Source organism: Corvus hawaiiensis, chromosome 5, assembly GCF_020740725.1.
Source record: "Corvus hawaiiensis isolate bCorHaw1 chromosome 5, bCorHaw1.pri.cur, whole genome shotgun sequence".
Lineage (NCBI taxonomy): Eukaryota > Metazoa > Chordata > Aves > Passeriformes > Corvidae > Corvus > Corvus hawaiiensis.
This window is the reverse complement of record NC_063217.1, coordinates 54,219,028-54,243,038: the sequence shown is the minus strand read 5'-3', so window position 1 is coordinate 54,243,038 and position 24,011 is coordinate 54,219,028. Positions and strand designations below refer to the sequence as shown.

The following is a 24,011-nucleotide window of genomic DNA, read 5'->3' as shown; positions in this document are numbered from 1 at the left end:
TTCTTCAGTGGAACACTGACTAGTAGTAAGCGTAGTGGACTCCAAATTTGCTCTAAATCATGTATGCACAAGTGTAACAGATATTTTAAACAGGTTATGTACAGCTGTAGTAGCTCTACAGCATCACCCCCAGGAAAAGCAATTGGGCAGTCAGAATTACTCTTCTTCTGCTGGTAAGGGGAGGATGCTTCTGAAGTCTCCTTGGAGGCAACATCAGAAGGCCATAGAGAGTACAGGCCTGTTTTAGGGACAGCCTTTCTGCTAGCTAGTGATGAAGCAAATGCCCTCTGGTATATAAAAAGAAATGAAGTTGAATTTATGGACTGTGCTGAAGGTGAGTTTATTGTGTTGGTAATTAGAGGATTGCTTTTGACCATTATCAGTATAGCATTTGGTTATCAGCATAGCAGTTCTCTCATGGCCTCTAGACCTAAGAAAATTTCAGTTTATTGATGCTAAAATGGCCTGTGCTTTGCAACTAAGGCTAGATCATCTGCAGGCAAAAATTTTAGAAAGTATTGTCTAGATCCCATAGAGGTCTATGACCAGACCACATTATTTAAATATTTCCCAGTGGTGGATGCTCCTGGTACCTGTGCTGATCTTTAGGACTCTAGGTGAGCACACTTGCTCTCATTGCAGTTGAATTTAGTGGGAAGAAGTTACTTGTTGTAATCCACGTTGTTGGCCACAACCATCTCCTCAAATTCACTCAGGACCTTTCTGTTCTCCACTGCCCCAAGTGTCAGGGTCAAAAGAGAGCCTTCAGAAGAAGGTGCTGTTTCTTCTCAGTTGGGGCCTGGTACTGATAACTAACTCTGGTTGGTCACTGCTGTGCTAAATTTTTTTATTTCTTCACTAATAGTTCTGATTCTTAAGAATGTTGCTCTGTGCTGAAGGAGTGGGAAAAAACATCCTCAATCTTATTTTCTTCACTACCAAACCCTCAAAAATATATGATCCAGTAAATCACTTGTTATATCTGGTCCATAATGCACTAAAATCTGGTGACTCTGTAGCCATATACTCTGTGAGCATGGGTTATACTGGAGTAATATTTTCTGACATATCAGTGGCAAAATGCAGCTTTGATTTACTAACCAGTATCAAGCTGGGAATTCTGTGACATATCCAACTTAGCAGACCTCTTTATTTCTGCCAGTGCTAAGAATAAATCCTGAATTTTACAACAGAGTATTGATCTGTGTGTAAGCAAAGATTGTTTCCATCTCCATGTTCCTCATTTAAGCATCCCAGGAATCTGAAGAATCAATGGAAAGCAGTTTGTCATCTAGTGCTACTCCTGCTGCATTACCATGTTAGCTCCTCTGTAGTGAGAAACTTGAAGGCAATATTTGAGTAAAAGCTTGTTTTGGTTTGTCACTTTGTACCTAAGCTCTCCATTCTTTAGGCACTCTCCAGAGTGCCTTCACATATGCACATTTAAAATGGAAATAAGCTAAATTGCCCTTTCATGCAAATTTCTCATGCTCCATCTGCTTTTTTCTTTCTTTTTTTTTTTTTCTCTAATATTTACGTTTTGGTGTTGATGCTTTGTGAACAGCTGTTCCCTAGCCCCTCTGCTTGGGAAGCATGTTGCAATAGCATGTATGAATAGGAGATGCTCTTGTCAGATCTCTCTTTGTACTACATTTAAGAAGGAGCTGGAAAACTCTGCTGTGCTGAGCAACAGAAAGTGTAAGCTACTTTGATGTTGTGTAACTTTGAACAGCTTCTAGACAGGTACAAATATGCTTAAAGATATAGAAATTGTCTGTGCTGAACACTGTTGTATGTTTCCACAATACCTACATGCTAATTCCTTTGCTTTTCATGTTGGCAATGAGAGGCTGAATGTGTCTGAGGAGACAGGGACCCACAGTCTTTGAGACAAAAATAGTATCTTATTGCAGCTGCCTCTCTTTGACTTTGTATTTTGTATTTGAAAGTAGTGTTTTCATGTCAGTACATCAGTGCCTTGACTAAGGAGGAAGTGTTTTTCTGTGTCCTTTTTTTATTTGGTGTTTCATGGTGAGGTTGAGAATTGTGTAATAATGCCAAAGATGCTAAGTGTAAGTATAATATGAAATGAGGTTGCTCTATTTCCAAGGTTTTCAGGACATGTATTTTCATGGTATGTGCATCCTGGGAACATCCCCCACCCTTCACCCAAGTCCAATGAACTCGTTCCTCTTGCATGAGGAAAACAACCACAGCAGTACTGCCTAGTGAGCATTCAGTAGCTAAATAAATACATAAATATACTTTTGAGTAAATAGTGCTGAGGTATTGCTTAATTTAAAATCCTTTAGCCTGCCAAACAAAAATGGAGATTCCCATATGCTATGCCTGAAAAAAGTACACTTCATAACATTGTACTTCATAGGAAAAGATAACCAGATATAGAGTTCCTTGATGCATTTCTGTGAAAGCAGTGGTGTGATAATTCTGCTTACACTTCAAAAATAGTGCTAAAGAGGTGCCACTGAGGTTAGCCCAGATGTTCTGTAGCCTCATTGGGCCCCATATATACTCAAACATGCATTGCTTGTCTGCTGCCTTTAAAATAAGAACAGATTTCTTTAGTGCAAGCACAGGTCGGTACTACTGCTCTGCAGGAGCCTCTCTTTTTCTTCCCAGCTTGGAGAGTGATGAATCTAATACACAATTCTCCACGTGGATTTACTTCCAGAGCTGACTCCCAGACTTCTAATTCAGTGATTATATTGAAGGGGAGATCTTTATTGCAGGGAAAAAAAAGCCAAGGTGCTTCTCAGCATACGTGCTCACCGAGCTGACTGCAATGCAGTGTGGAGGTGCCCAAGCAGCTCAGCGCTGGCAGCACTCTGCTGCAGAAGCAGGGCATTCACCATGGGCCACTTTAATCTGAAGGATTCACTGACGGCGTTTGCTGGACTGGGTTTATTCAGAATGCTGCTCTGTAAACCCACTTTCCTCCAAATGAAACAGTGGTGGGTTTGCTCTGCACTATTACTATTTTGATTTCTTACTGGAATGTTGCCCCCAGAATTTCTGAGCCCTGAACAGCAAACAGGTTTTGTTGACATTCCACTTTGACAAACCATTTCTGAAAATTCAGACCATAAAAACGTGCCTGGCTAAGCTGAGGGGAAAGCTGGGAGTCTGCTGAAGAATGTTTGAATACTGCCAGGGAACTGATGAGAAACTGAAATGTGCTCTGTGTGTTTTCTTGCTACCTGTAGAGAGGGAGCTTCATGCAACCAAGTGGAAAACTGCTTTTCATTGTTTGTCATTGAATAGGTTTGATCAAAGGTTTTATGATGGTATCAAAAGCTTTTATATTGTGATTTAATACAAGCTGGAATAATAACCTTGAATATTTTTCTCTGATTTCATAAAGATGGTGGACAAAACAGACCAAGTTCAGTTATAAAACCTGATTTTAAGATTCTTGGTTTTCTTCCAGACCTCACATGACTTAGATAAAAGACATCCTTTTTAACTCTTAATATGCTTAATGAGAAAGGAGACAGTAATTTGCAATTAAAAATCAAAGTGACTATATTTATACTGCACACAAACCTAAACTTACTTAGTATTATCAATTACCTTGGGATAATTCAGACATTAGTGAGAAAGCTTTCAGTGTAAAATGAAAGTGATATTCATGAGTTTTACTCTGGCAGTATGAAGAAATTTGTTAGCAAAGGGGTGATGTCGGTATTGGGTCAAAGAACAGGCTTTTCTGAGTATTTGACGTTAATTGAAATATGGAGGCCATGGGAAAAGAGATCAACATCTGACTCACCATTATCCTTGTCTGACTCTTCTCTTCAGAGTTGTGTAAGATTGTCAGGGGATGGGAGTAAAAAAGATGCAAGAAAGATGAAAGCAAAGGAAACAGGGCTGTACAATAATTTGTTTTGTTAAGTCCCATCTCCTTCATAACACAAAAGGAGAAGGAGGAGTTCGGGGAAAGTTTTCTGAGAGGACTGCCTGAGAGAAAAGGAGATCCAAGGGCAAAGAGAAAGGGGAAAGGACACAAAGTGATTTGACAGATGAGTCAAAGCTGGATGTAGTGAAAAGTGAGGTCCCTTTTCCCCCAGACACCAACCCAAACCCTAAGAAACAAGCAAACAAACAAACAAAAAACAAGATAGGAAAAAGGCACAGGAAATGAAAAGGAAGATCAAGGGAAAGAAAAGCAGAGAGGACAGAAAGTACACTGATAGTACAAAGAGAAATGGATGGCAAGAGGTTTTGTAATGTAGGAAAGAGGAAGATAACGACAGGTGAGCGAACTGCTGGGAGTACTGAATTCACAGTAAAAAAGGACTAAAGAAGGGAAAAAATGGTATTTTCCAAAGATAAGAGATGACAGAAGGGGAAAATGATAGATTAAAACCAACGAATTTCAAATGAAAGGGAAAGAAGCGATAGAGAAAGTGAGCCAGAGATAAAGAGATGGGGGGGAGGAGAAGTGGGGGATCATTAGAATGACACCACTGGCTTGGAGACATGGTTCATTTTCTTTGAGATGTGGTAATTTACTACACATTTGAAAAATTAGACCATTAGATTCTAGAATCTTGGCCTAAGCACTAAGCATCAGCTTTGTGAGTAGAGCATGGAGTGTGAGAACACCTATGAAGTCCGTGCCATTTCCCTCATAAATTCAACATTTGTCAGTGATCTAAAACACTCAATTATAACTTCTGGCAGCAATCTGGGTCCTTGAGAAAACAATGAGTCAGGAGCTAGTAGGCAAATGAACAGCAGGTTACCAGCAGGTAAGTTTCCATTAGCTTCTTTATTTCAGTTCAGTAAGAAAAGAAAATTTGGTTAGTCCCCAAAGCAAAATATTTTATTAACTCCAGTCAGCGTTATTCTGCCTTGTGCTTTGAGGAAAGAAATTCCTACTTAGGTCACTTGCACTTGTGTTTATGATCAGTTAACAAAACAAATCCCCCACCTTGACTGCTGCAATTACAATCCTTAGCCCACTGGATAAAGAACTAAACTTGGGTATTCACATCCACCTAATAGCTCGAAAATAACACAGCAAGTCTAGGGGCAGGCCATTCCATCTAGTCCAGAGACAGATTAAAGCAGTAAAACACACTGTACAGAATAATTAACTGAATGCACAGAACTATATAGATTTCACCACGCAGAATGCAGGAGAAACAAGGGCTGCTATACATTATCCAATTGTTGAGCGCTGTATTTTCTATTGATTTTAACATCTTGCTATTTGCTGACTGTTACCTAAGCTTCGGTGAAGGTAGCAGCTAAACACAGAAAGCTTTCCTGCTAACCACTCCTATTAGGAAATTGCTGTGAAGAACAAAACTGATCCTTGCTTCTTCAGTCAAGCCCAGAGTTACAAAGGCCCTCAGTTAACCCCTGGCCATCAGATTTTTTTCAGATCTGGTTGACAAACTGTTGGTTGCTGGCTAAAGAGCTGAACTGAAAGGATTCTTTAACCAGGTAACAGAGCATCTGACTAAATTTTAAATGACTGATAGTATCATATTGATGATGAAAAGATTTTTTTATGGTGTTTTTTCTTTGAGACAGTCTTTAATCAATAGGATTTAGTCTCTGATTTCCCAGTTGCTGTTGGATGTTATATTAAACAACAGCTGACAAGAGGCATCAGCAGTACTCTGTGCAAAACAATTTCTATGTTGTCCTTGAATTTTGCCTAGACTGGTGTCCTGGAAAATGTTGCAAATTCTGAATCCACATATCACAAAAAAAATCCACCTTTTTCTTCATCATTTTTTATTATGTGTCCTATTTCCAGTCTTCCCAGCACTCCTGGGAGTTTGAATCTTCCAACTGAGTGGCATTTTGTGACAGCTTCATGGGGGCTTTTCCATTTCTGTGAATTTAGTATGCTTTGGAATGGAAAAAAGGATTATTAAGGCACATTCCTTCTGTTGAAGTCAGATCTTGTAAGAATTTAGTTCCTAAAGCAGGTTGGACCTGGGTGAAAATGGAGGATAGAGTTTCTGAAGAGCATGTGGGTACTTCAGGCAAGGAGGCTGCTATTTCTCTGGCTCATCAGCTCTGTATGAACTACTCTGTCATAGGCATTTCCACTGGAAATGTTTCATCAGGCTGTTCATACTAAAAACAAGATACTGGTGGGGTTGTTTTCTTTAAATGACTGAGAAATAAATGAAAGAGTCAGTGATCCCAATGTCCTTACAGATTTTGGTTGTGGATGTAGTACACTTTTATCTTTCAGATTTCCGTTGCACTTTCTCTAGTGTTTTCTGCTCTTGACTCTAAGTAGTGTTGTGATAATGTAGTCTGAGTTCTGAGGTGGTTGCATTGCAGTGCTGGATAAACCAGTTCCTGAATATTTTCTATATCCATTGAAGTAACAGAATACTCTAAACTTTGATGTAGTGACAAGCAGTTAAGTAATTTATCTGTATCACTATTCTGCTTTTATTCATTTTCTCTGATGGTCATCAACTGTGATCATAGCAGGTCAATGTATTTTTCTTGATTAATTGACACAATTTACTCTGCCAGAAAAAATAGTGAAAGCTCTCAGATATTCAGCAGAATTCAATGGTTGCACAGGAAGTAGGGGAGGAAAACTGGCTGTAAGCTCTGTCGTAAAGGCATTATAGATTTTAGTGTTCCCAGTTCCTTATAAATAATGAAATTGTAAGTACACATGAAATAGATTTTTGCCTACTTTAATATTGATACACAAATTAAATTCCTTTCATAATGCATTGTTCATATAGTCAAAACATTTTAATGAAGAAGGGAAGTAAATTTTTGGCTTTGCCAGCAAAACAGGAGAACAAAGCCCATTTCAACAATGATGATAGTGAGGATAACAAGCTGGGATGTGGGATGAACAGAAAGAGATTGCAAACTGGATAGCAAAGGAAGTAGAAGACTGACAACTTTTCCATCTTCATCTTATTATATCAAACGTAGCAGAGTGAAAGCTGTCATTAGAATAAATAAAATAAACTGCAACAGAAGTACAAAGTACTACAAATGATAAATTTCATGTGGTATGAAGATGACAGCACTGTGATCAGTAAGAGAGTTCCCATCACCCATCTGCCCAAATCTACCAGAGTTAATGTGAGATTCTGTCATTGTCTGATCTATTCTCTCATTTCAACCATTAGAGAGAAAACAAAAGAAAAAAGGAAGTAAATGCAGAAGCAGCAAATGTTTTGCAGCAGCAGTTAAACAAGACAAAGCTGAAGAGGGAGCTTCATACCACCCCATCTCGATGTTTCAGCAGTAGTTACATTTGCTTCTTGCTCCAACGGCAAGCTCAAATTGTCATCAATAAAGGTTGATTTGTTTTCTCCTAATAACAGTAAGCAGCTCCCACTCAAAATCAATTTCAACTTTGTTGGCAAGCTCTGCACATTTGTCTTCAGCATGACTGAGCTGCATAAAGGAACAATTGAATTGAAAATTAAATGAACAATAATTGAAAATAAAAAGTGCCTTTTTAAAGGAAAATTGGTGCTATGCTGCATTTCCAGAAATCAGTTAAGTTGGTGGGGGGAGATTGCCTTAAAAAAGATAGGGTTGGGCTAAAAACTTAATTATATAAATATGTACACATAAACGTACATAATTAAAAGTGGACTTTAACCTCAAAAGGATAAAAAGGCTCTTCAGCAGCTTCCTAGGGTTTTAGTTCTGGCAAAAGCAGCAGAGTTTCTGCAGTAATTATACATCCAACACATTTAGATATGTTAATTGGGTCTAAGTTCTAATTAGTTTCTTTGTGTGACTAAGAATGACAATCACCAAATTAATTTAATGCAGTTTTGTTCTGAGCTTAGTACCGGTTTTGCTATTTTTTGTACAGAAAATGTAGCCTGTGGAATGCTTTGCTTTATGGGATGTCAGTGGTTTGTCACGTACAAAGTACAGTGCAAGTATATTTGCTGCATTTCGCTGTATTATTATAGTCAACACACTTCAGCATTTAGGTTATTCAGCTCAAAGTGTTGCAGGGCTTTGCCAGGGGAGTGATGAGGACCTGGAATGTGTCAGCAGTCCATCCATGACTACTGAACAGCTAGATACACTGTGGAGGTCCAGAAGAAGCCGAGTGGGCTGGTATGATCTCTTGTTGGGCTTTGTGATCAGATGGGAATACGAAGTGGGGAAACCTGTAGGTTAAGGGGGTTCTAGGGGTCCAGTCGGGACGGCCGGACGTAGACGGTGACAGATGGAGACGAGAGATCTCTATAGGCAGGTCTTGGGACACAGCCGGTTTATTGTAAAGGGCGTGGGTATTGGGGCACTGCTCAGAGCTGGTAGACTCAGCTCTGAGCAGGCCCAAGAGAGCAAGAGAGTGAACGGGTGAGAGAGAGAGAGAGAGAGAGTAGGAGCAAGAGTAGAAGTGGAAGAGAGGAATGAATAGAAGAGAGAATGAATAGAAGTGAGAATGAGAATGAGAATGTCTGAAGTCCTGGTTACAATACAATAAATCATCTTCTATACTGAATATTCTAATTGTCACTAACCAATCTAATACAAGATACAAATCCTATAGCATTTACATACAGCCTATAAGAGTTCTTATATTACCATAGAGTGTTACATCTTAACTTCTAAAAACTACTCTTTGGACCCCTTCTGCTGAGCTAGTAGGGTCTGCTCTGACCCTTGGACCTGTTTGCAAGCAGAGGGTATTGTTCCATCAAGAGGGGATTACTTCAGTGGCCATACCATTGTTTTCTAGTTGTTCAGTAACTAAGACCTGGTATTTCAAAAGTGGCTTTCATTTCGATGTTGCCTGTAGTTTTCATATTCCCAAAATCTTTTGTCAGGCAATCATATTTCCAAGGCTTTCCTGTTTCATCTTCCCCAACAGAAACCAAGCAGGAGTAATTTGTGCTTTTATTTAGAAACAGCTATTGGAAAGATGAGCAATTACAAGAGAGTAACATGACGCCTCCTGAGTTTGATTCTCCTTGTAACCTGTTGGTGCTTTCAATTTCTCTGGTGTTCTGGATCTAGTAGATCCTTGATTCAGTCATTCCTTGAGATTTCAAGTATGCTCAGCATTTCCCTCACTCATTCCCTGATAGTATAACTTTGACTTCAGAAGGGTAAGAATTAGCTGTGAGTACTTCTGAAAGTAGCAGACAGAAGTGACTATGTTGTTTTAAGGCTATCTTCCTTTGGGAAACATAGAATCATGGGATCATTGAGATTGAAGAAGACCTTTGAAACCATTGAGTCAAACCCAACTCCTATGTCATTGCAGAAAGTTTTTTTTTTTTACTTTTTGAGACACACATTTCTTAAGGAGGCATCTTCAAAGAATTGATATGAATGTTATCGGAATTAAAAAATATAGAAGTCGCTACAAAATAGGTGTAATGAAGAAAACAAATATTTCAAATTATCCACTTCTGGAATGGTTAAATTTGTTTACTTGAAGTTAGTTCTTTCTTTTCTGTTTTACTTTGAGAGATCTATGAAACACATATACAAAGCCTTTTCACACAAAGGCTGAAAATAATGATTTCGTAAATTCCTCCTCAAGTATGGTCAGCAGAGGTTTTCCCCTTCTTTACAAACCCTTTCAGATGGTTCGAGGCAACCTGCCATTTCTGTGACTCTGTGTGAAATTACAGTCATATTTTCGATGTTTTGCAGTTCTTTTTCTCTCAGATTACAGTGTTGAATGCTCCAAGAGAATAGTCTTAGTAGAGGCCACTGGACCCAACAATAACCTACTGATGTTAATCTTGATTTGTCAGAGGGAGCAAGACCTTTTGTTCCTTTAAATAGGAGTCAGAAGATGAGCATCCCTTGAAAGGTTTCATTCACAGTCCATGGAGAAGGAAATTCAGAGCAAGAACTCATAGCTGCAGGTGGCTGTCTCTTTGGCTGTGTAATGACTTTACACAGGCAATTGGTTTACATGCCTTAATTGAGACTCTGCTCCAAAGTCCTCTGAAGTCAGTCATTTCCTTCTGTTGGGTTTTGGATTTAACACTGGTAATTGTGCAGGCCAGCTGAGTGAGGTAATGAATTTCAAAAATGAAACTGGTTATCTTGGTATGTGGTGCTAAGGCACGATGTGTGGTTGATTGATTTCTTTCTCTGTGCTCAAAAAAAGCATCTACCATCATACAAAAAACAGGCAAGCTGTATTTTCAGAGAAGCTGAATTACAAGTCGGTATCTACTAAACTCAGATTGAAAGGCAGATAATCCTAGAGAGATTCCTGAGCAAAAGCTTCATCCACAGAAGCTCAAGAAATACGATAGCACCAATGCAAAGAATGGCGTAGATGAACTTCTGCATTATCTATTGTGGTCCTCTCTCAACACTGTGGTGTGCCTATCCAATGGTCTTTTCCTCAATCATCTTTAAGTGTGATTTTTAACCTGGCTTAAAATCACTGCTGTTTCATTAGCAATTAATAGTATAAGCTTTAATTAAAGCTGGTGTAATTCCTTTTGTCAGAGTTCCACTAGGAAGGATGGGCTGGAGTAGACAGCGTGCTAAAATGATGGTAGCTATTATTTCTTCAATTACTGAAAGTAAGGTAGAAATATTGTTACAGCTACAGTACTTTTTGAATGTTTTCAAGTAATATAGAAGTCGTCTCTCAGCTATTTTAAAACAATGCATATAATTCCAAATCCTGGATGCTGTCATCCATTGCACTGGTATTTAAAATCAGAAACTGATATCCTTAATTGCTTAAATTTCAATTTAAAGCTGAATCTGTGCACAAGCCATTCCAAGTTTCCATGCCATTGATTCCAGAAGGTATTCTGTTTATTTCATATGTTCCTGCTTAAAGCCACCTAAGAGGAGTGACTAGCAAAGTTTTATGGGCAATGAGAAAATTTTTGTTTTCTCTTTTAGCTTGGCTGCTGGAACCCCATCACTGGTCTGAATGGGTCACTAACAGACAGAAAGCTGGAGAATAACATGCGAGGAGTGGTTCTGCGTGTGGTGACTGTGCTGGTAAGCAGATGCTCAACCTTCTGCACTAGCAGGAATGGGTTTTTTTTCCTTTTGCCTCATCTTTTTATTATGTACATCATTTTACCAAGAAGGTAGTTGGCGTTAGAGTGTCTGATTTAAGCTGGTCAAAAAAACCCCAGAAAAATGGATAATTTTCCGCAAGATAAAATTATTTATCAGTATAGTGCATTTCAGACTGAATCAAACATGTTAGAACCTTTTTCTTGCACAAGCACATTCTAAATTAGGTAAGACAAGCATATGAGCTGATAAAGGGCAACTTCAAGTGCCCTGTTAGCTAAAGTTACCTAGCTGAACCTCTAAATGATTCAATTCCAATCACCTTGGCAAATTGAGAGCAGTCTAACACAAATTGTCACACTCAGGAAATATTCAAGGTCAGCTTAGGGCAAGTAATGTTAGTTTGGTAAAACATCTCCTGTCCCATCCTAGTTTTCTTCAGCCAGGTTCTTCCCCTTTGTGGGCATCTTGTGTTTAGCAGCCACAGGAAAATTCTTGGTTTAAAGCTGAACAGACAATGTCTACCAGAATAGAAGGTACTTCATGTTATGAGGCCAATGTATTCCCTGCCATAAACTTTGCTTGAGGAGAAGTTTTTAAGAGTGGAAAAAAATTTAAACAAAGAAAAAGAAAATAATATGAGACATGTAGCCCTCTTTGGACCAATGCCCAAATACAAAGTTGATCTGGGGCTGCAGAATTGTAAAGGTTAGATTGAACCATTTTCCTCTTGCTACTATCTACTTGTGTTTGAGTTCAGTGTCTGAGGGCCCAGCACTTGTTTATAAAGAACAAGAAAAGAGGAGGTTTTAGGCTTTGCATTGCAGATAGTGCATGATGAAGGAAGAGGCTCCTACAGGGGTGGAAAGTGAAATCACCAGAGCATGTCAGTGCCACAGACACAACAGTTTTGTACCCCTCCAGTTATTTTATGGGTATTTAAACACCTTTATCTGTCAGGGTAAACATTCTGTTACAGCTCTTAGTACACTAGAGAACTTCCTGTGACAGTATCTACAAGACAAAACAAACCAAATAACAAAAAAAAAAAACAACAACAACCAAAAAAACCAAGAACCACAAACCTAAAAAAAAAAAGAACCCAAAACCAAACCAAACAACAGCAAAAGCCAGCCAAGAAAGGATGAATGCACAGAAAAAAAGGAGCAGTAACAGAGAGGGGGAGGATCATACTTTAATTGCATGTTCACCAAAATAGTATCATGTTGGCAGTGGCTGCTCTTTGTTTTCCCTGATACTCGTATTAATTGGTTCAGTATAATTATCTGTTGACAAAAAGGACCTGTGGATTTTCCCTAGAAAGATAAAGTTGTTCTTCTTTCCTCTCTCCCCACTGGTTTATCCCCAGTTATCTTAGTTACCTTGCTGGAGAGCAATCTTCTTTCACGTTATTATAGCATGAATATTTATCAACGTGCAAAGATACACAAAAAAAAAATTATCTATGCTGATAGGATTCTGTAATAATTATAAAAATGAAAGCAGACATTTAAAGTTCAAGACAGAGCACATGACACTTCAGTCTCCTCACTAGTTTTATATCTGCTGGATAGGACAAAATTGGAGATTTATATTTAACCTGTGAAATGTGTGATTCTTACCTTGGATGTGAGAGCAGGAGGGATTTCACCAATTAAATTTATTTTAGAGATGATCTTCTTTATATTTTCTCTTCCATCTTTCTCACTGTTCTTCAATTAGGTCAATACTTTTCTCTTAAGAGTAAAGAATCTATGCAGACTGTGAATGATTAGTTATTGATATTAATTCTGCCAGTTTCTAACAGTATGATCTTGATCCAGGGAAAAAAGTGTTAAAAATTAAATAATATACCTTTGAATATTAATAGGTTTCTTTTTCATGGAGAGTTGAGAAGTTTACATTCATTTGCAAATTTGTTTTGTTAACAGTTCAAATCTCTCATGTCTTTCTAGATAGTACCCCTTCTCCTCTTCCAATTTCATTTTGTTATGCCTTCAGGTTGAAAAGGACTTATTCTAAAAATTGCAGTAGAATTTGAGAGGATAACAAATTGCAGCACCTGGGTTTATACTGCATTATACTAAAGAAATGAAACATTCTGGAGTCTGAAAATAAATGATTGTGACTTCTTTCCTCGGTCTTTCAGTAAGCAAATGCTGAACAGTTCCCATCATCCATCTACTAATTCCTTTCCCTAAGTAAATTTAATAATTATGGGCTATGTATCTGCAGACCCAAACCAAAATCTCTTTGTGAGTATGGCAGAATACAGTATAGCCCCAAACTGGAAATCATCTGGTTTCACTTGGCAGAGAATCCCGGCTCCTCTGCAGTAAATGTGAATGCTCTCCTTTGCATAAATAGCAATAAGAAATATTTCTTTGTGGTTTATTCTGAGGAGAACTATCTATGGTCATGTTTGTGTACATGTAATTCAATGGTTTAATCTGAGTTGGATTAGTACCAAACTTTGTACACTTCTAGAAAAGGGGTTTTTTTGTCTGACTTAAATATCAGCTGTCTCTGTCTTGGACTGCTTCCACATATGAAGCTGAAGTCTGAACTTTGTGTTTGACGAGTTGCTCTTAAGTTCAAGTCTCTTGCTTGTGAATTTCTGAAATGTATTCTGAGTTTCTGAAATGTAGCTCAATCAAAGGTCAGCATAGTAGTTCCAAACAAATTCAGAGTGTCTTGAATGAACAATTGGCCAAGAAAAAATTTAGCTATATATCCATTTTTTCTGTCTCAGTTTATTCTCTTTTTCAGTTGTTCAGTTTTGTTGAAAAAGACCTACAATACAGCAGATACTCTCATAATATAATTTTACTAGCTGTGGCAATTACTGAATTATTCATATGAATATTAAGACGTTGGAAAGAGATCTGGTCCATTTGGCAATGAAAAGGCCAGCAGGTATTTGTAAAGTCATATTTTTAAAAAAGCCCCTGTTGTTCAAAAAAAGGAAATAGTTTGAATTTCCCTGTTTTAGAGCATTAACACCTTGACTAAAAGGTACAGAGCCTTTCCTGAAAGTGCATAAGGTATAATATCCTCATGGTGCAAAAGACTCTACATGACTTTCTGTGACTCTACATGAAAATTCAGAACAGCTCCCAAACAGGAATATATTTTCATATCTGGAGGGTTCTAAGAAGGCAGGCAGGATAAGGGAAAGAAAGATAACAGCAAGCCGTGCTGAATTATGCTTTGCCATACATCCCTAAACACTGTACCTCGAGAGTTACTACCTGGGTTACTTGCACAGAGCTGCAGGTTGGTCACCCTTGGCTGCAGGTGGGCACTGTGGGACATGATGTAGTGAAAGGACTAGCAAAAGGTTAGATAAGCACAGAAAGAAAAAATAATTAAGAAACATCATTTGCACGATGAAAAATGTTATCATATGTGGACTAGTTAATTCTCAGTGTCTGGTAATAAATTCATGAGCATTTGTTGCACAGATTAGAAAAGAAAGTTATTTGAAAGCAGACAATGTCTTTAGGAACATCAGCTGGCAGGAGGTCTGCATCTTCGGTCCCTTTTTTTATTGAATTTACCACTCAGAGAGAAGATGAAAAGTTAGATATGAAGCTAAGGCCTGGTTTTAAAAGCTGAAACTGCCTTTGGGATTTGACTTCCAACACTGGCTTAAAGAAAGTAAAAAAAAAAAAAAAATTCTTTCCAAGAAGCTGGAGTAACTTTCAGAGTGACTGGGGAAAGGACATAAGGCATAAGAAAGATGAAATAAGACAATGTTTAAGCATAGGTGGAAGAACAAACAGTCAGAAGTGATAAAGGTTTAAAAATGTCAGGACAAAAACATCAGTGAATGACTGTACAATAAAGATCAACTTCAGGAAGATCATGTGCAGGATACCTCATTAAATATTGAATAAATATTTTATAAATTGTGGAATAGTCTCATAGATAATGCTTCTTATATGTTCTCCCAATATTTTGAGTGATCACTTTTCCTATACAGTCCCGACCCCGTTCCCCATTTCATAACTGGGTGCTGTGGACTTCTGTAAAGTCTCTTCATTCTGCCAGGCAGTTCTATCTCTGCACTAAGAAAAATAATTTTAATTAAGCATGTATTATACTGAATTATATATTGCTCTCTGTATTGGTATAATGGACTACAGTAGTACCCAAAATAGTAATAATTAAAATCATTATTATAAGAGCAGAAAGTGATATTCTTCGATAGAGGCAGAACCTGTCTTTCTATTCCTCTTCCAACCACCACACCTGTACAAGGGCCAAGTTTAAATTGCTACTGACTGGGCACAGGTTTCTGTGAATGGCTGTTTTATATCCCTTTGAGCTACCTAGCTTGTATTAACAGGTCATAAACCTTACAGTTATTGACTACTGCGATCATTCATTTGACAAGCTTTAATCTCACAGCCTGCTGGGAAACCTAGCACCTTTTTTTTTTCAATTATTGTTTTTTTCAATCCATTTTTCTAAAGTAGCAGGTACTATATACTAAATAAGGTGGATATCAAGCAATTCAAATGTTTTGGGAACTTGCTGGGGCCAGAGTTTAACAGCAAGTTAGGGGCAGTGCAAAGCCTGGTAGGACCAACCCAACTCATCTCTGTGTCAAGGGCTACCTCTCAGGGCTCCTTGGCTCTTATCTTCTTGCTGACCCTTACCCATCTGCTCTCTGGGCATATTTGCATTCCAGAGCAATTCACACAGTTCACAGAAATTTGACTTTGAAACAGAAAGAGGCTCTTACTCTGACTGTAATTATCCTTCCATGCTATGCAAGACAGAAAAGGAGCTGAACTGTGTGACACGATCCTTATGAATAGGAGCCCCCTTGCAAGGCTGCTGGAAGGAGTACAGTGTAGTTCCCAGCAGGTTAATGTGCCCATACCACACTTTTGCTAAATCAAGTGTCTGAACTATCTGCATTAAAGCCACCATTGAACTCTTTAGACATACTCTAAAACATTCCAATCAATTCCAATCTCAATCCATATTCCTGTAATATGGCTCAGAAAGAGCTGTTACCTGCATTAAGTTATTGTGAATTAAAATCAATGCACAAAGCTTGGCAACATCCTAATAGACCATTGCCACAGGTCACTTTGAAAGAAGTCTTAGTCCCATTGCTGAGAAATGGGAGGAACTGGGAAGAGGGGCTAACATTCTTTGTTCATTTGTGGTAAATACCACTAAACTAAAAACCATAATAAATCCAGAAGCTACCATTTCACTCTGGAGGAAAAAATACTGTTTAAAGTACCGTAACTGAAAGAACAAACTTCATGTCTAGTTGAAGATGACAATAAAAATATCAAAAAAAGTGACAGACTACGCACATGGATAAGAATAGGCCAAATGTAAAATCCCTTTAATAAGGTATTCAGTTTCTGGGATGTGAATGGACTTCTTGCTGTAGATGAGGTGACTTTTCTGTCAGTACAAGTGACTTTCTAATCAATCTGTTTGAAAAGCACAGGATGAGAGAGAATGGTGGTTTTCAGTGCCAGTACGGTTACACATCCCATTGGCACTACAGGATATTGAATGAGTGTAGTATTTAATTATCCAAGATCTTGTAGATTTGAATCCTTTATCTATGTTTTAGTGTTATTAAGAGGTGGGAGCTATGTCATATTTTGCAGGAATTTTATAACTCTTGATAGTGGGAGAATTTCTGTAATGAAAGAATGAAATGTTTCAATTAAATTTTGGTCATTGATTCTAACATGAATTAATGTATATTATTGTTCAATTAAAAATAACAAGCTGCTGTGCTGTTCCTAGCCAAATAAAATCCCCAAAACAGTGGTCAATAAAGCACTTGAGGAAATTAAGTATTTGGGGCTGCAATTTTCACTAAAATCTTTTGGGGAAGGAAATGCAAAGTCACTAACATTTAAAAGGGGGGCATTAATTATTTTATGAGTCAAGGAAAAAGTGATTTTGCCTAGCAACAAGACAATAGCATCTTGTGCTTGAAAATATTTTGTTTATAGTTTACAAGACTTAGTGTTTCCTGTTGGTTATAATGGCTGTGCTTGGTCATCCAGCAGCCATTGGAAGGGAGCTGAGAAATCTAGTAATAAGAGTGAATTTCAGTTTGGGGAGCAGTTTCTTAACATTTGGAGGGAATGGGAGTTTTTAAAGTGTCACAGTGAATATTTACTTCACGAGATTGCCAAGGCTCATCCTGGGCTATGGAGAATGGTTTAATGTGCCTGTCCACTGTTTCTAGAGTCAGTGTCAAGTACAGATTGACAGTCTTGCCCACAACTGAGCTTCATTTCTTGCTTTCTTTTTTCTCACTACTTTCAGTAGAGAAAAAGGGAAAATTTAATGAATGCAGTCCTATTGAATGAATACAGTGTGTTCAGAAATTTTTGATGAGTAGACACAGAGGTCATTTTCATATGCTTTATGAATGCTAACTACCCATATAATTACCTAATTTCAAAACTCTCTTCATAGAATCATTTAGGTTGGAAAAGACCTTTAAGATCATAAAGTCCAGCCGTTAACCCAGCTCGGCCAAGCCCACCACTAAACCATGTCCCAAAGTGTCACATCTACACATCTCTAACATCTACAAATGTCTCCAGTGATGGTGACTCCACCACTGCCCTGAGCAGCCTGCTCCAAAGCTTGACAACACTTTCAGTGAAGAAATTTTTCCCAATATCCAAAGTAATCCTCCCCTGCCACAACTTGAGGCCATTTCCTCTTGTCCTGTAGTTAGTTTCTTGGGAGAAGAGGCCAATTCCCACCTTGACACGACCTCCCTTTACATACGTGTAGAGAGCAGTTATGTCCCTCTGAGCCTCCTTTTCTCCAGGCTAAACACCCCCAGCTCCCTCAGCTGCTCCTCACAGGACTTGTGCTCCGGACCCTTCACCAGCTCCGTTGCCCTTCTCTGGTGTAGTGAGGGGTTTAAAACTGAACAAAGGATTCTTCTAAAGGTAGTAGAAACACATAAGGCTCCAATTTGTGCTGTAAATCCCAATAGTGTTTAGTTTCTCTCACCTTAAAAGCCAATAACATTTTCCTTACTGAATATTTTCTGTACGGTGCCCTCTATAGGAAGTTTTTTGTCCATGCTAAGGGGCAAAGAGGATTCAGCTGACCAGGAAAATAATCCAAACCATTCTGTTTTGCTTTTGCTTTTTCATTTGTAAAGTACATCCTAGATTTTTAGCACGTTTATATTTAGAGCAAGCAAAAGACCGTCACAAATAAGTGCAGCAGAGCAGTGTATCATAGCCCCATATGATTTCTATCCTGAAATAAGTCTCAGCTTTAAGCCACAGAATCCACACTTGTAATTGCAGAGAAAATCTACCTTACTGCCCATTCAGTGATCTCATAATGAGGTGGTGGGCGCGGGTAAAATCATGAACAGCTGAGCTAAGACCACAACTTCCTTGTAAACAGCCCAGTGCACACAACTTTTTTCTTCCTCTCATGTATTTAATTAGGGTGCTGTCTTTAAGATCTGAATGGGGCTTTTCTGTTCTTTCAATAAAGTTTTCTGTAATTTGTCCAAAAAGAGAGGATCTTTACAAAAACACTGGACCTTTAAAACTTGATTTTCATTGAGGAACTAAAAGATTACTATCAAAGCTTGGAATTTAAAGTCACTATTCTACTGGCTAAAAATCATCCCAAATAGAGACTCTAGGTTTAGGGAACTGAACTTCTGAAAAGCAATTATTCTTTTGTTCTCCCTCCCTGCCTCCTCTAAGGCTGGAATTTATTGCTTGACTTTATCATCCACATCTGTAGCACAGCTACAAACAAATGTTTCTCTTTGATTGTCTAATTAATTAACACAACCAAGTTAAACTCAGCCTAATTGTTCTTTTCCGCTATTTAGCTTGAGTATTGCTCTGTTTTCAAGCGTGAAGGCCTTCTGTGCCCAAAAGCTTTTCTCTCCTTTCCTATTTTTAACTTTATTAGGGGGTATAGTAAAGAATATAAAAAGATTACTCCAAACCAGATATTTTATCCAAATTATTGGTACATCTGAGAATTTCATCAGAGTAAATAAGAACTGTATTTTGTATTTTTTAATCTTAGACTCTTGAAGCATTTAGCAAATTGTCCTGGTTTTGGCCAGGACAGGGTTAAGTTTTGCAGTAGCTAGGAGGGGGCATAGCTAGGACCCTGAGGTTATGCTATACCATCTCACATCAGTTTCCAGGGGTGCTGGGAATGTTAAATTATATCAGTCTTAATACGTAGCATGTTGTTAACCTATGTCAGTCTTATTGTGTGGCTTCTTCCTTAAAACGTGTGATAATTGAGAAATGAATGGAAACAAACATTTTCTTGAGCTACTTCCCCCAAAGTACTTGTACAACATGTCATCTTCCCAAAGTTTTCCCTTTTTTATGCCATGTTGCCTTAATCTTGCGTTCACCTTTATCCTTCCTAAGGTGTGCTAGTCTAATATTTTGCAGTTTCTCTTGCTTGGGGGGGACATGAGCACCTCTGAAGCCAAACTTTGTCTTCCTACAGCCATAAAAAACAATATGCATAGCTTCACCCAATATAACCTTTAGCTGTCTGCTGCTGACTTTCATGTTGCTGCAGGCGGTATTGGCTGTGTGGCGCTTAGCTGTCCACCGGGGTAAACCCACAGTCCTGTGTAAAATCCACCAGGTCTTAAACCCATCCTCCTTTGGGTCAGGGCAGCACAGCTTTGATCCCAAGAAGAAGCCAGGCAGTGATAATTGTAGAACTATTTTGAAAAGGAACCCTTATTATTGGCTTAGTAGTGCTGCATTCAGTTGACAAAGGGGGCATGTTGAAGGTAAAGTTGAACAAAAATACCCCCTCCCTTAAAGGATCTCCACTGAGGTTGGGTGAAAAACCATCCCCTAAATATACTGGGTGCCTATGGGGTTCAGTGAGGCAGATCAGCCTTGCAAAAACAAGAAGCTATGGTTGAGCAACCTGTCCTTTTTGTTTTTCGTTCCTCAGCCATGAATGTTGTGACTTGTTTGCTTTTCCAGACCTCCCTTTCACAGGCTTTATAGGCTGTGAAGTCTTCTTTTGCCTTACAAGACCCCTAGAGAGGTGTCTCCAAAAGGAAGAAAAGGAGAAGCAGGAGCAGTGGCCTTCCTTGGATCAATTTACTGTATTCTGGAACAGTTTAGGTTTGACGGGACTCTTGGGTGGCAGCTGAGTGCAGCAGAGTAAATGTTAGAGCAGGTTTTTGGAATGGTGTCCAGGGGAGTTTTGAGCATCTCCAAGGATGGCAATTGTATGGATTCTCTGATAAAGACCTTCTTACATAGTCTGAATCAACACTTGCTTTGGAGAGAAAGTGTATCAGGATTTTCCTGAATTTATTGGGGTCGAATGGAACTTTCATCATCCAGGTGAATTTTTCCACCTCCAGACTCATCAGTTAGCTCAGCTGTTTTTCACACCTACTTTCTACAAGCTCATCATTATCCTTGCTGCTTTGCTTTGTGTATTTTCTTTCTGCAAATTCAGCTTTCTCAAGGATGGAGACAATTGTTTTAACATCCATATTGTAGGGATGCATACACCATTCCATAGCTCCCGTGGCACCCTCCCAAAAAAAAAAGGACAACTGGCATAGTTTCAGCCTGCCGCATTTATGAGGGGAAAATATCAAGACAAATATTTTTGTCCTCTTTCAATGCATTCTCAGAAATATAAACAATTACACCAAAAAAAATCATAGCAGTAGATTGGTTTAGTTTTGCTTGGAATATGATTAAATTATTTGCTGCTCCAGACTTCAACAAAAATTGGGAAGTGTTAGTTGCTTTGCATAAAGCTGATTGACTGTTTATATTTCATTACATATATATAGAACACTGGACATCGGGGCTTTTTGTCAATCTCTCAACAGCAAACAATATTGCATTGCTCAATAAAGGACTGATATCAGTTGTGACAAACTGCATTTTAAACAGTGCATTAAATCACTACAGTGAGCAACTGGGTAGAAAATCAGTTTATGAGCAACTATGTTCTAAATAATTTAGTGATAAAAATTAATCCTTTCTAATATGAAAATTATCAACTTCTAAAACATCCTTTGTACACATAAATCTTTAGAATTTTGTGCATACTGTGTTTAGATTGATAAACTACCATGTTTATTTTTTGCAGAAACATTTCTTCCCAGCAATTTTGAGTCTTATTTACGGAATCTATCATTCAGGTGATCAGCAAGACTGAATTCATTTTGCGCTCTCATTTAAGAGAGGCTTTCACCAACTTAGTCTCAATTTATTCAATGTTCTTGGAACCTGGGCACTGGAAAACAACTTTAAATATTCATTTTACTTTCGCTCCTCCATTTTTAGTCAATTTCACTGATGTTGGATAATATGGAAGAAAGAAATTCTATCTGACAACTAGAAATAATAACTTGAGGCAGTCCACCCTTAATGCTTTTTTTTTGGTCAGGGATGGGGTTGTTTGGTTCATTTTCTACTTGTTTTGGGTTTGGGTTTTTTTCTGGATTTCCTGGAGTCAGAAAAGAACATCCTGTCACTGCACTCTGGTTGCATCCTTTCTTCTTTGGCAGCATCCTCAGCATGTGGCTGTCCTTGAGAATATTTACTCAAGCATTTGCAAATTATGTTTTCTTATTTCAAGAACATCCTGCTTGCAATTCAGTGACACCTGTTCATACAGAAGGACATTCCAACAAGCTAAAAATAGTAGTGAGGTATAGGCTTAATGAAAAAATTGTGAAAATGCTTTGGCTTTAAAGTAATTTGCACATATAAGTAGTAGAGTAATAAAGAAATATTTTAAACACTACCAAGAATTCCACTGGAGAAACAATGAAAGTTTGGGCCACAAATACTGCAAAAAATCAATTCTGTTTTCTTCGATATATTTGTGGGTTTTGCAGACCAGGACAAAGTGGTCAGGGAGTGGTTTCATGTGCTTGTCCTGGCCAAGCCATGACAAGTCAGAACTAACTTTTTTGCGCCTCAGAAAAGGTGTTTCTGTTAACCTCATATGAAATTAAATTGCCATGTAATGAATTAAAAGGATGACATGTAGCATATTTTAAAAATTACCTAAGTGTTACAGTGCCTCCATGCTTTTTGGGATGATTTAATATTTTGCTCTACTTAGATCAGGCAGGTGTTTTCAGAGAAAATAAAGAACAAGCACAAGTGAAATCCATCTATGGCAAATATACATTGTTTGCTCTTAGATATATGATCTCTCTTTGTGTGTCATTTAAATAAAAAGTGAAGGGGAATGTGTAGAAATCGCACAACAGAAAGAATAACAGAATAGAGAAAACTATTACAAGTCTTTGGAAAAGTAAGAAGAAAAACGTTTTTTGGAGATCTGAACTTTCAGTATCAGCTTTTGATATCTATTTGTATCCTTTATGATGGTCAAGTTTTAGATGAATAGTCATGAATCATTCTTATAAACAGCCTTAAGTCCTATAATTGATAGTCCCTAAACTAATCAAATGGAATTTCTTTGGATAGAACTATTTAAATTTAGCTGACCTATAATCAGGGTTCAGTAGAAGGACAAGAGCAATACATGTTTCAGTTTTGCCATGTTTTTCTTTCCTTACAACATGAATTAGTGGTTGCATTAGGTACCATATTTGCCCAGCTAGTGGAAAATGGCAGTTCTGTTGAATCCTCCATATTTATGGCCAGACATTGAGTATATGTCTGTCCTGCTGACTATAAGTGTGGTCAGCAGGCATTACTAAAAAGCATTTCAGTTGAAATGTTACAGCAGAAGATCTACTTCTGAAATATGTAATAGAGAATAAAATTTCTCTGTTGAAGGAAATCCAACAAAAAATAGCATTTCACAGAATGTAAGGGGCACTGCTAACTATGTATTTTAGAAAAGTTTTGTATAAGTAATATTTGAATAGTCCCTCCTTTTGTTTAAAAAGCCTCCAGCACCCAAACGTGGCATATAATTGCTTTATTAACAGATTCCTCCTTTGTTGTTTTTTTAGGAAGAGCCCTTTGTCATGGTGTCTGAAAATGTTCTGGGGAAACCAAAGAAGTATCAGGGCTTCTCAATAGACGTGTTGGAAGCCTTGGCCACTTACCTCGGCTTTAAATACGAAATTTATGTAGCACCGGATCACAAGTATGGGAGTCCTCAGGATGATGGGTCATGGAACGGCCTGATAGGAGAACTGGTGTTTAAGGTAAGGTCATTAATGATTTACTGATTAAAGCTGTGTGATACAGTTAAGGAATATGTGGTATGTTCTGTTTGCATCAGCCAGTAACCTTTTTTTATGAGTAATTGATAGCACTTCTTTTCTTGCGTGTTGCCAGACCTTGATAACGTCCATTGGGCAGTACCAAAAAAAGCTGGAAATAACACTTGCTAGTAACTGTTTAAGAGGCAAGGCAATCTCTTTTTTTCCACCCAAAGTAAAATCTAAATGCGGTCAAATAATGGGATGTGCATTATCCTAATTAGTTTGGCAATACCTGACACAAATGAGTTGAAGAGGCTGTTCAAAAGAGGAAAAATTGGTGTTGCAGTAATTAGTGATACATTACATAAATAACGTATAGCACTTAGAAAAATGTTGGCGTGATGAATACGTGAAGTATATAATCAACAGAAAATGTTTTATTGATATATAATGACACATTATGTAGATGTATGAATCAAGAGTAATATTTATTCTGTAATTAATAATCCATTTAGTCTACTTAATTTGACATTAATTGTTCAATATTATATAATAAATAAATTGAACCAAATGCATATGCAATATTTTCCTTTTTTTTTTTTTGCCCACTCCTCTCATCTTACTTGTTTGCAGTTTCTCCCTGCAAACAGAGAGAGAAGACTAGGCTGGCTCTATTCTGCTGGTGCCTCAGTTGTACCATGAATATATGTATTTTATTTGCTCATAATTAACATGTGAAGGCAGCTTTTACAGTTATTGAGACCTACATTTGTTGTGCTTCCTTAAAGAACTGGAGCAGATATTCATGTAA

The 24,011-nt window shown here is 37.9% G+C and overlaps 1 protein-coding gene across 2 annotated transcripts in view; it reads left to right on the top strand.

The window, feature by feature from the left end:
- GRID2 (glutamate ionotropic receptor delta type subunit 2) overlaps positions 1–24,011 on the top strand; it is a 704,126-nt gene that overhangs the window by 548,224 nt on the left and 131,891 nt on the right. For both annotated transcript variants that reach the window (XR_007203777.1, XM_048304515.1), the window contains exons 9-10: positions 10,882–10,983; positions 23,003–23,200. Coding sequence is in view for 1 of the 2 variants with exons in the window: in XM_048304515.1 (XP_048160472.1) it covers positions 10,882–10,983; positions 23,003–23,200 (300 nt within the window). In the remaining variant the exon portion in view is untranslated. The remainder of the gene's footprint in view (positions 1–10,881; positions 10,984–23,002; positions 23,201–24,011) is intronic.